The sequence below is a fragment of the Vulpes vulpes genome, chromosome 13 (genome assembly GCF_048418805.1).
Source record: "Vulpes vulpes isolate BD-2025 chromosome 13, VulVul3, whole genome shotgun sequence".
Lineage (NCBI taxonomy): Eukaryota > Metazoa > Chordata > Mammalia > Carnivora > Canidae > Vulpes > Vulpes vulpes.
Window position 1 is genome coordinate 1691903 of NC_132792.1, and position 12627 is coordinate 1704529.

At 41.0% G+C, this 12627-nt stretch overlaps 1 protein-coding gene across 32 annotated transcripts in view; it reads left to right on the forward strand.

Annotated features, from left to right (window-relative positions):
• Positions 1–12627, forward strand: part of PTK2 (protein tyrosine kinase 2) — a 262273-nt gene that overhangs the window by 83806 nt on the left and 165840 nt on the right. For all 32 annotated transcript variants that reach the window (XR_011996488.1, XR_011996489.1, XM_072733844.1 and 29 more), the window contains one exon: positions 4913–5139. Coding sequence is in view for 30 of the 32 variants with exons in the window: in XM_072733824.1 (XP_072589925.1) it covers positions 4913–5139 (227 nt within the window). In the remaining 2 variants the exon portion in view is untranslated. The remainder of the gene's footprint in view (positions 1–4912; positions 5140–12627) is intronic.

Consider the following 12627-nt stretch of genomic DNA (forward strand, 5'->3'; position numbering starts at 1 on the left):
CATTGTATTTTACACAGCTGTTGGTCTAGGACAGATTGGAAATTAAAACAGAATTGTCACCACAGATAGTTTCAGAGCTATGGATCTGTGCCATGTCAAGCCAGCTTCAGTTTTTAAAATCTTTTCATTTCCTCCTCTTTGACAGGTATTTGCGAAAGATACTTGGTGGTGCACACAGGTAGCAGCTGCCGATGGCTGATTAGTCTTGGCAAATTGTAAAAAGTAGAACTGGCCACAGATTATAGAGGACTACAGTTACAGAGCCCTGCAAAGCCCACCTCTCTGCGGTGAGGATGGTGGAGGGCTTGTTTCATTTATAGCCATAGAGAGTGGCAGCCCTGGTTGTACGGCGTTAGCCATGGGTTAAAAGCAAATAGAGAACCCCACAGACAACACAGGGAATTCTCTCAGTTGTTAGAAACACAACGTGTACCGAAAAGCATCGTTTGCGATTTCTCATTCCATTGTTGAGACCATCCCTCAAACTGACTGAACCAAAGTTTTGCGACTTTTTTGTGGTTTTGTGACTACTAAAGAGATGACAGAGATGCCAAGATCTCAGAATCTTCCAGACCAACAAAAACAAATGTGAATGCTATCAGAAGGGGAGGTGGGTGGTTCTCAACAGAATCTGATCCAGAACTGTCTACAAGAGTCAGGGAAGGCTTAGTGGTGGAAATATTGCCAATTTGAGAATTTATAATACAAATAGGATTTTGACAAGCAGATGAAAGCACGAAACTGGGAAAGAAAACCACATTCTGTCATGGAGAGCTGCTTCACTCTGGTAATGTTGTAGCAATGCTTTATCTTATAAAAAATGTCTTGGCCTACTTCTTGAAGACTTACAAAGGATTTTGCCATTAATTTTGGGCCACGGACGTGTATTTGCATAGTGTTTTTGGTTTGGCTTCTCCCCCCCGGCACACTCAGTAATACAGGTAGTGATTTTCACTGCTGGGATGTCAGTTCCTCTGAGCACTCCAGAGACACTGGGTTGCTTCTCAGGACACAGTTGGCACTGTATTAACTCATCCTTATTGCCCAGCTTGGGGAGCAAATGAGATTGCCGAAACAATCAGAAGTATCATTGATTATATTTGATCATCTAGTAATGTTGCTGAATTCATGTATTAATTCTAGCAGTTTTCCTATATAGTCTTACAGATTTTCTTCATACATAATCATGCAGCCTGGGAATAATGATATTTTTATTTCTTCCTTCCCAACTGTGTTTTATTTCTCTTTTTTGCTCAGGGAACCTAGTTGATAGGACTTCCAGAACAATATCAATTAGAAGCAGTACTTGTGGACACTCATGGACTCGCTTCTGTTCTTGGAGGCATGGCAGGGGCTCTTCCCACCAGTATTTAAGTTAGGTTAATGTAAATACTCATCATCAGTTCAAGGAGTTTCTTTCTGTTTTGTCTTTGCTAAGAGTTTTTATCGTGAGTAGTTGGTAAACTACCAGATTCTTTTTCTGCAAATATTAAGACAGCTATGGTTCTTCTCCTTTCTGAAATGTGGTCAGTTATATCAATTGCTTTTTTAAAAAAATTAAGACAGTTTTTTTTTTTCTAGAGCAGTTTTAGGTTCACAACAAAATTGAGGGGAAGGTACAGAGATTTCCCATCTGCCCCCTATTCTTTTTTTTTTGTAATTTTAAAGATTTTATTTATTTATTCATGAGAGACACACAGCAAGAGAGAGAGAGAGGGAGAGAGAGAGAGAGAGAGGCAGAGACTCAGGCAGAGGGAGAAGCAGGCTCCATGCAGGGAGCCCGATAATGGGACTCAATCTCAGGTGTCCAGGATCAGGCCCCGGGCTGAAGGCGGCACTAAACCGCTGAGCCACCCATGCTGCCCTCTGCCCCCTATTCTGATGCATGCACAGTCTTCTACATTATCAGCATCCCCAGCAGAGGGGTATGTGTGTTTATAACTGATGAACCTGTGCTGACACATCAGTATCACCTGAAGTCCATAGTTTACCTTAGGGTTCACTCTTGGTACATTTTGTGGTTTTGGACAGATGTATAGTGACATAATCTTTTCACTGCCCTAAAAATCGTTTGTGCTCCACCTTTTCATCCCTGTTCCCCAAACTCTGCATCCACTGAAATTTTTACTGTCTCTATGGTTTTGTCATTTCCAGAATGTTATATAGTTGGAATCACATAGTATGATCAACTTCTCTCACTTAGGAATACGCATTTAAGTTTCCTCCAAGTTCCTCCAAGCATTGTTTGGTAGCTCATTACTTTTTAGCACTAAATAATATTCCGTTGTCTGGATGGCCCACATTTTGTTTATCCATTCACTTCCTGAAGGGTGTCTTGGTGGCTTCCAAGCTTTGGCAGTATGAAGAAGGCTACAGTAAACATAGATTGCTTTTTGAATGTTAAACCAGCTTCACATGCCTCTATTGGAGCCCTCTTGGTCATAATTTAAATATTTTAAATTATTTTAAATATTGTGTGATTAAGTTTGCTGATGTCTTGTTAAGATTTTTGCACCTGTGTTTATAAGAAAGATTAATTTGTATGTTTTCTTGTATTTTCCTTGTCTGACTTTGTATCATTGTTTTGCTGGTCTCATAGGATAAGATGGGGAATATACTCTATTTGTTCAGTAGAAGAATTTCTGTAAGATTAATATTCTTCCTTAAATTATTGGAAAAATTCAGGTATTTCTTTGTGGGAAGAATTTTAATTATAGATTGACCATTTTTAACAGAGTAGGTCTATTTAGGCTTTTTATTTCTGGTTTTGGTTTTGTACAGCAATAGTTTATAATGGCTTAAGTTGTAGTTTGCAAAGAATTGTGTATACATCTTAGGGTACCTGGGTGGCTCAGTTGGTTAAGTGCCTGCCTTCGGCTCAGGTCATGATCCCAGGGTCCTGGGATGGAGCTCCACGCGGGGCTCCCTGGTCAGCGGGGAGCCTGCTTCTCCCTCTCCCTCTACTGCTCCCCCTATTTGTGCGTGTGCACACATGCTCTATGAAATAAATAAATAAATAAAATCTAAAAAAAAAAAGAATTGTGTATGCATCTTAACTTTCATGTTTATTGGCATAAAGTTGTTCATGATATTCTCTTATTACCATCTGATATTCTGTCATTACCTCCTATTATATTACTAACATTCTCTTATCAGTTCTGCTTGGTTTTTAATATTGTTCGTTTTTGTCTTTTTTCCTTGATTAGTCTTGCTAGAGGTCTATCAGTTGCATTATTCTTATTAAAAAAAAGTACTTGATTTTATTCAGCTTCTAAATTGTATAGTGAGATACGGATATTTAGATAATTAATTTCCAATCTTCATTTCTAATATATGCACTTCATTTCTAATATATAGCTTTTAGGGATGCCAGGCTGGCTCAGTAGGTGGAACGTGTGGAGCTCTCAATCTTGGGATTGTGAGGTCGAGCCCCAGGTTGGGTGTAGACTTTATTTAAAAATAAAGCCTTGAAAAAAAAAAAAGATTTTAATCTAATCATGTCTCTGCTTGCATGTAGTGTTGATCTTTCTTTTAATTGTATCATCGAATTCAGAATACTTTGAGTTTCTTTTTGGCTAATGGATTACTTGAAATATGTTGCTTAGTTTCCAAATAATTGGGGATTTTCTAGTTATTTTGTTGTTGTCCAGCTTTAGTGTTAGACACAGAATATATCCTAAATAATTTTTGTCCTTTGGTGTTTACTGAATCTCACTCTTTCATTTGGCACATGGTCAATTTCACTGATGCCTCATGTGCATAGTTAGTGGTATTTCCTTTGCTGAGGGGACTTGAACTTGAGTGTAGTGCTTTCTGTTAGATTGAGTTTGTCGGTCATGCTGTTCTTGTCTTGTTTACTGGGCCCAGGTGGACTCTGCCTGTCTTCAGCCTCACCTAGCTTCTAGAGGCTCCCTCTGGGCTTGGTTTCAAGATTGGTGACTGTCTTAGGGAACAACTAGCAGAGTGTGTGGCTGGGTTCTCCACCCCGTCCCTGCTCACCGGAGTCCTGAGGTCCCCGTGCTCATAACTTGGTCTCTCATTGCCAAAGGCTCAGCTGGTTTCTCTCTCATTGGTGGCTTTTTCTTGGATCTTCATGCTCTGGAAGGCCCAGAATTGGCAAATGCCCTTTGGGAAAAGGCAGCTGTTCAGTGTCTCTTCATGTCTCCATCTGTGTCCCCTGCTGTTCTGGTTGCCTCACAACATCCCGGACTCCAAACATTAGGCTGGTTTTTAATCTGACTTCTGAGTTTTCTCAATGGGAGTGTTAGTCTTGACCAAGCTATCCCCCCACATTCAAATGGAAGTCCTCATATTACACCGACAGACATTCGTTTGTTTATGCTTTCTGGTTTAGTTTTGTTTCCAGTCTCCTGCTGAGGGACTGGCTAAGTGGGAGGACTTGGTCTAAACTACATGGTTTTCATCACCAGTGCCTAGTATGTGTCATGACCACATTGAGTTTCATGTATGAAGAAAGAACTTGTGTCTCCTGTAAAAGTTTTCAAAAGAAGGAGCAAAATTAACATATTTGACTTTCCTGTAAGGTTTTTCCAGAGATTTTAAAGGCTGTGATTTTAAAAGGGGGGAGGATTAGATGACATTGTTTATAGATAACATGGTGAATTTTTGACAGAGCTGAAATAGGCCTCCTGGCCTTGTGATTTGTTAAAAAAATTTAACATATTTATTAGTGATGATGAATTAGATACTGCTCTGGGTGGGGAATACAGTGATTATCTTGGTAAGTCAGGTCTCAGTTCTGATGTTCACCTTCTGCACATGACATAACCATCGAGGAAGAATATAGAACAATGTGTTAATACAAGGATCAGTATGTCACATTTTCATAGATTTTAACCACATTTCATAGATGTCAGATATGGTACACTGACGATTTTTTTTTCTCTTCTAGAGTATGACAGATACATAGCATCTAGCAAAATAATGGCAGCTGCTTACCTCGACCCAAACTTGAATCACACACCGAATTCAAGTACCAAGACTCACCTGGGTGCCGGGGTGGAACGCTCCCCGGGGGCAATGGAGCGAGTGTTGAAGGTCTTTCATTATTTTGAAAACAGCAGTGAGCCAGCTACTTGGGCCAGTATTATCAGGCACGGAGACGCTACTGATGTCAGGGTAAGTACATTTTCCTAGCAGACATTCCTTCATGTGTATTTAGGTCAAAAAGGAACGTAGGTTAATGACATACCAAAAATAGATAAAAACTTTTATTACCACATTACAGTAGTGTTAACTTTTCCTTTATAATATTTATTCAGTTAATATGTGACTGACCAGAATTTTCATTGTAAAATCTCTTAGGAAAATAATAAGTGAATCATATGTCATTCATATAATGTTATTGACATTTCTCTCTCTCTCTTTTTTAAACTCTTTAGGATACAAGGGAACAAAGCAATTAAAATAACCTCTAATACTTAGGAAAGAAATTATTTTCTAGAAAGTGAATCTTGAAGGTATCTGCATGACTCCAAATTGGATAGATTCTTCAAAAATTGATTGGTTCTGTGTATCAGATGCTTGTCATGGTTCTGGGGATATGAGGGGTCCCTGCTTCTGCTTACTGTCTATTGGCGGGGAGACACCCATGGCCCTAGTTGCAGTGCAGAGCAGTGTGTGCTTCCCAAGGCCCTCCTGGTGGCGAGGAAGCCTGCGTGAGCAGTGTTGGGTGTAGGTGGTAGTCAGTGGGCGGTCAGAGAGCGAAGTGGCCGAGAATGGGGAAAGGCTCCTCATGGGCCACAGTTGCTGAGCGGGGAGGGTGCAAGGGTCACACTGTGGTTTTAGGAAACTGAGTGCAGGACATAAATTTTCAGCAAGTGTTTACTTTGGCCCAAGTGTTACAGAACCACTGCTCCTTCCTTCCCCTCTACCAACTCCATCTCAAGGGAGGATGGTGTCCAGTGCCAGGATGAACAGAGGTCTTTTTTCCCTCTTCTTCTTATAATAATGAATCTAATTAATCTATGTTTAACTTATATGCCTTAGTTATTTTTAAGCAAATTGAAGAGATTGGCAGAATTTAGATTGAAGAACACAGTGTTACATTTGAATTCTGCATAATTTCCCATTATCTCCATAATACTGCAATACTTACTGTTCAGATGGATTAACTATTCAAAGGCACATAATTCATTCAGAGTTTTAATATGTATTAACATCTATTCATGTGCTTTAATGGAAATATAGTAGTCTCTTTTTATAAAGCTTAATGGCTTTTTCTAGTTTTCCTATAGTTTTATTTTGTATTTAACCTTATAAACACAGTCACTCGGTAGAAAGGCCAACAGCCAGTGTTCTACCTTAATATTAATTGGAGGATTCATACTGGAGAGAAACCTTGCAAATGTAAAGTTTATGCGAAGGCTCTTAGTATATGTTCTAGTTTTTGTGAATTTCAGTTACAGTAAACGAGGCAGTTTCTTAAAGCATTGCAGCAGCCTTAATAAACTTCAGAGTATTTGTATGGGAGGGAAGCTTTTCAGAGATGTGAATTTGACAAGACGTTTAGCAAATATTCATGATTGATTATATCCAAAAACGCACCTTGGAAAGGCTCCACAACAAAAATGTTTTGGTATCAAATTTATTGCACACAAGAGGATCAATATCCAGGAGAAAACCAGTGATCACTGGGCATATGTCAAACCTTTAGCCAATGTTACAAATTTGCCAGACATGAAAACATTTATATCGTGAAGAACAATTTAAACCGGATTCATACACCTAAGTTATGAGAACCTATTTGCCGAACTTCTATGAAGATCAATACAAGCAAATCCATGCGACTGAGAACCAGGTGGTTTTATTTCATAGTAATTGATAAATGTTTAAAATTTAATAGCTCCCATCTGTTGATAATTTTCAGCTTGAGGCAAAGCACTCTCAATTGGCATTGGTTCACCACAGCTTTTCCTGTGATGGAAGGTGGGTCTTATTCATAACCCACTTTCGTTTAATGCTATAACATTTGAAAATGCAGTATTTTAATTATAAATTAATTACAATTTTTTGCACAACTGAACAAAATAGTCCCAAAGCAAATGTCCATGCACTCTTTCTCCCCAAGAAACACCAAACAGAGGAACATTACAGATACAGGGACTAGCATACATTGTTTAGGCAGGAGTAGTGGAAGGACCATGACAATGTTTGAGACCCATGGCCTACAGCAGGAAATGGGGTGGGAGTGAGTTAAGAGTGGAAGGTTAGGCACTTGGCAGAAACAAACAGACCATTTAATAATGGTAGCAAAGAGGAAGCCAGGCCACCCAGTTTCGGAAAAGAGATAGCTTACTGTTAATCCACAGTAACTGTATAACTAGATTCAGACCCTGCCTGATACAGTAGTGCGTGGAGCAGTTGAACACTAGGATGTAACTGGGCTCAACTGATGTTTTGTCAGTGTAAAAATACAAGGTTTCGAAGATTTAGTGTGAAAAAGAATGTAAAATATCTCATTAGTAACCTGTTAGGATTACCTGTTGTAAAGATAATATTCATGACACAGTGGGTTAAATAAAATATATTATTAAAGTTGAATTCCTCTGTTTTTTACTTTTTTTTTTTTTTTTAAATTTTAAAGTAACCTGCAGCTTGCCTTTTTATTTCTGGTAGACAGTTGTGCTCTGTAGAAAGTAATTATCAGAGAGACTGCTTGACTCAGAAGAATCAACACATTTGGAGGAGTTGAAAGATTTATTTTCCACAGGAAAATACTGGATTCTTCTTGTAATTCATTACAGAAGGCTTTTTTGTTCATGCTGCAGTTAATTTTACTCTTTTTACATACATGTGCTTATATCTTAATTGTTTGATTATTAAAAGGATTCATAGGATTCCACCATTTGTAGGCAAAGTGTACAAAGCAGCAACAGTACTCCTCTTTGAAGGGACCTGCGAGTCCCAGGTGGAGGCCTTACGGCCTCAGACACTCATAGGTCATGGCCACACCTGTGTAGGGGGAGGCCCAGAACTTTCTTGTGGGGGGATCTGTGAGATGGGCATGTAATAAGCACGTTCTGTCTACATCATCAGCCTCGACCTGTGTAACTGCCCAGGCACCACCAAAATTAGGGGCAAGTCATAATTTCTAAAAGTACTGGCAGGCTGGCGCATCCTGCCCCTAAATAAGCACGTTCTGTCTACATCATCAGCCTCGACCTGTATAACTGCCCAGGCACCACCAAAATTAGGGGCAAGTCATGATTTCTAAAAGTGCTGGCAGGCTGGCGCATCCTGCCCCGAAATAAGCAGCAGCCTATGAATGCAGACATCACTTACCTTGGGCGTAGCTTTGGCCTGCCCCAGGCAACCCTGGAGCTCAGTATGGGGTCAGCCCAGAAGAACCAAGGTTAACCCCTGCCGGACTATACTGAGTAAGGTTGGTCATCTAGGAACCTTGTAGTGGCACTTCAGAATAATAAGGGTGTACAGAAAATTCCAAATTCTACCAGAGGAATCCTCTACTTGGGAAAAAGAATGACATTTACATCAGACTTGTCATCAGCAATGCTGGGTGCAGGGTAGTACTAGAAGAGTATCTCCTCAGGGCTCAGGGAATTGAGTTGTACGTCAGAAGTCTTCCAGACAAACTACCAGTCATGGAGACATGGGAGGAAGGTTTCTGAGAGAAATAAAGATGTAGAACATAATACCACAGGCTCTCTTTGAGAAAATAATTAGGAGACATGATGGAGCAGAACAATGAGCCCAGCAAGAAGTGCTGTAGGGATGCAGGAGGCAGGTGGCCAGCACCGAGCAGCGGCCTGCACACAGCCCCCTGGTACCTGTCCTCTATCTTTATGGTCTCTTAAAGCCATGACCAGGGTTTAATCCAGCTCTGCCTTTTCCATATATGTCCCCCATTCTGATGGGTCTCCCTCTGACCTCGGGCCCTGGGTGCCACCCAGCTGCATCTGTCCTTCTGTCTGTATGCTTCTGATGCCAAAAGAAGTGTCTGTGTCAGGCACTAGAATCATCTGTTGCTCCTCCTATGCTTGTGCCTACATTCAGTACATTATCTAGTTCTGTCCACATGGTTTCCCAGATACATCTAGAATCCACTTACTTCATCTGACCTCTGCTGCTACACCTTCTTTGAGTCACATGGTCTCCTGACCTCCCACTGTCCCCCCGGGACCTTTCAGTCTGTTCACAGCCCAGCAACCAGGTGATCCTTTGAAATGAGAGCCAGAGCATATTACTCCTCAACTCAGAGCCTTCCTGTGGCCTCCTGTCTCCTTTAGGGTGAACATTCAGAAGCCCGTGACTCCCTCCTCTCCCTGCCCCACCCTGTGACCTCTGTCCTCCAGCTTGCTCCCTTTGACTTTCTGCTTCCTGGACTGTTTCTCTGACATGCCGGTCTTGTCATCAGTAATTTGCTCAGAACCTCCAGCAGCTCCCCATTTCTCTCAGAGGAAGGCCAGATTCCTTCGGCAGCCTGGGAGACCTACAGGACCTGGCTTCTTGTTGCCCATTCTTACCTTGTTTCCAGTGACTGCCTTCCCTCTCTTGGGCTCCTGGCCTAGGAGTGCTCCCTCTCCTCCTCCACCTTTCCTGTTGCCCATCACCCCATTTTGGTGATGATTTCTCCTATTGAGATTGTCTTGTCTCTTGGTTTGTTTACTCTTTTATTCTCTGCTTTCCTCCCCTAGACCATAAGCTCTCCTGGTATTGTCCCCAGCATCTTCAGGGCCTAGCAGGCACACAGTATGTACTTGACAGATCCCCATTTGAGTAACTACACGAAGTCCTAGATGAAGTGGAGTGTTCTGACAGAAATGTAAATTAGGAACGTTGGTTGCAGAAGTAGAAAGTAGTAGACTAATAACCATAAAAGAAGTTGAATCCATAATCAGAGATTACACCTATCGCAAACCGCACCTGGCCTGATACTTCTGTCAGACCTTCATTCCTACCTTCTTACTATTTTCCTTAAATCACAGGGCCTAGACCAATCCATTTCATACCCAGACACCAAATCTGAGCAAGTACCATATAATGCCACTGAAGACTAAGTAGCAGTTGAGTTGTTGGACAATATTGTTGTCCTGTTCAAAATATCTTCAGGTTTACTAACAGGCTCAGTGCCCTTTTCTGACTACAGAGCATACTACGAGGTTTCCGTGCTTGTCATGAGTTTGTGGAAGTTAGGAGCTCTGTGAACAGAGCTGTACTGTGCTAAGAATGGCTGGTGGCTATATGGGAAGGCATTCGGCAGGCAGTTTTCCCTGAGTTCAGCCACAGACGGTTGTGTGGAGGAGTTTGTGTGCAACAGTCCCATGGTCCCCAGTGTTTATTGTTAGGTATCATCACTGATGCCTTATGTGTATCTCAAATGTACACTTTTTCTCTCTGATAGAGGATCAAGTGAATGTGCACTTAAAATCTCAAACACTGATTACTGTGCAAATACTTTTAGTGCAAGAAAAGACTACAGAGATTTTAAACTGTGTCTTTAATGGAGGGAGAATATCATCCAGGAAGAAACTTGAAAGAAAAACCTTAAGGAAAAAAATAGGGTCAAAAGCAGTGTTAGAAAGAATATGAGACAGCAAAAACATGAGAAAGAATTCTCTGTCACTAAATCCTTAGAGATGGTGGCTGTGGAAGGCAGAATAATGTCCCCTGAGGAGATCCACATCCCAATGCAGAACCTGTGCATCTGTGACCTTCCATGGCAGAAGGGACTTTGAAGATGTGAGCAAGATTAAGATGACCTTGAGATGGGGGAGACTGGGAGCCACAGACCTTTTCTGGCTGTGGTCAGAGGGAGAAGACTGTGGAGGAAGGGTTGGATGCAGTGCTGCTGGCTTTGACGATACACAGAGGGACCTCTAGCAGGGGAAGAAGCCAGCCTAGAGCTTCCAGAAAGCAGCACATCCCTGCCAACACCTTACCTTGATTTTAGCTCGGTGAGACCCCTTTCATACTTGTGATCTTACGGAACTTAGAAGTATACATTTATGTTCTATTAAGTCTGTAAGTGTGTGGTGGTTTGTTATAGCAGCAATAGGGAGCAAAGACACATAGGTGTGCTTTGTCTCAGAGGACTTTGGGGCTGACTTCTCGGTGAGTGCTGAACCAAAGGAAGGGATGAATTACTGTTGGAGAGCAGGATTTGGATTTCCATACCTTGTTTGTGGTAACCGAATGACGGTAGGTTCCTCCTGTGCAGATGGGAGCAGAGGACAGTAAGAACTGTTGGTTTTCTTAAGGTGAAGAGCATCTGAAAGACACATAAAAATAACCAGTGGACATTTTAACAAACTGATCAGGAGTGATGACCGTATTTCTAATTCCTGGGAGGAAGTAAAGAAATGAGCATTGCAAACACATGTGATTGAGGTCTCTCTCATAGTAAAGAGACCTTGCCAGTCACTGTGAGAAGACATCTAGACACAGCAGATGTCTCTTGTGATTTTGTTGCCACCTGCCCCACAGACTGGCCGCTCTCATGCGTGTGTTCAGCATCAACTCCCTCCTTCTAGATGAAGGCTGCAGAGGATAAGGTTCGGTCTTATTCATCACATGTAGGCTAGATACACACGTATCTATTCACTGACCGGATGAGTGAATGGGCATTTATAAGTGAATGAGCATGAAGGAAAGGTTTGCAGGATTTCTTTCTACCAGTGGAAAGGTCATCATTTCTTCCCAGAGCATTGTCTAAAACATAAATTACCAAGTTAAACCAAGCAAAATCATAAAAAGAACTTTTAGGAACAAAATTACAGTGTCATCACAATAGTATATAATCAGGGAAATGTAAATTACAACAACAATGAAATGCCCCCCTCTTCTGTGGTCCATCACACAGATAAATACTTTAAGATGGATTTTATCCAGCATTGGCATGAGATGAAGGACAATCTCTAACATTATGTACCAAATATAATTGGTATAGTTTCCCTGGTGGCCATATTTACCAAAATGTCAGATTTTTAACTAGCTTTTGACCCAGCATGTCTGTGTCTAAGCAGTGCTGCTGCATATGTGTTATGTCAGCTAGAAGCTTGTTCATAGCAGGATTGCTTGCATTTCCACTTCCCTTTCTCTGCCAGAGCAAGGAAGCCAACAAGAAAATAACTGTCCTCCAGTAGTGGAATGGCTCTAGACGCTGTGTGCTGTGTTCCTGATAAGATAGAAGCATGGTCCACACACTGCCTCGCATCTTTTCATCCTCAAGAAGAAATCTTTTCTTGTGACTATCGCGTGTGAGAATTAATCAGGAAAATTATATATTTCCAAATTCAAGGATATGTAGATGAGTAAAGGGATATTTCAGAGTAGCTAAGTGTAGGTTTATATACTATAGAGTAGGATTGCTGTAAGACATTAAAGCCAGGATAAGAAATTTAAATTTAATTCAGCTGCTGTTAGTGGCATATTATAAATCCTTGTCCTGTTATCTCCCTAGATACCCTTTTCTAAATGTACATATTCCAGAAATACTATGTGCATACATTTCCCTGTGGTAGCAATGTCAGGGTTTTTTTTTTTTTTTTAAAGTATGCATTCCTTACTAAATATTTAGTTCTCCAAGTTATTTTTTCAGTTTTGCAGAACCAAATATGTATGTCCTGAGCATCAAATAGATAAGTC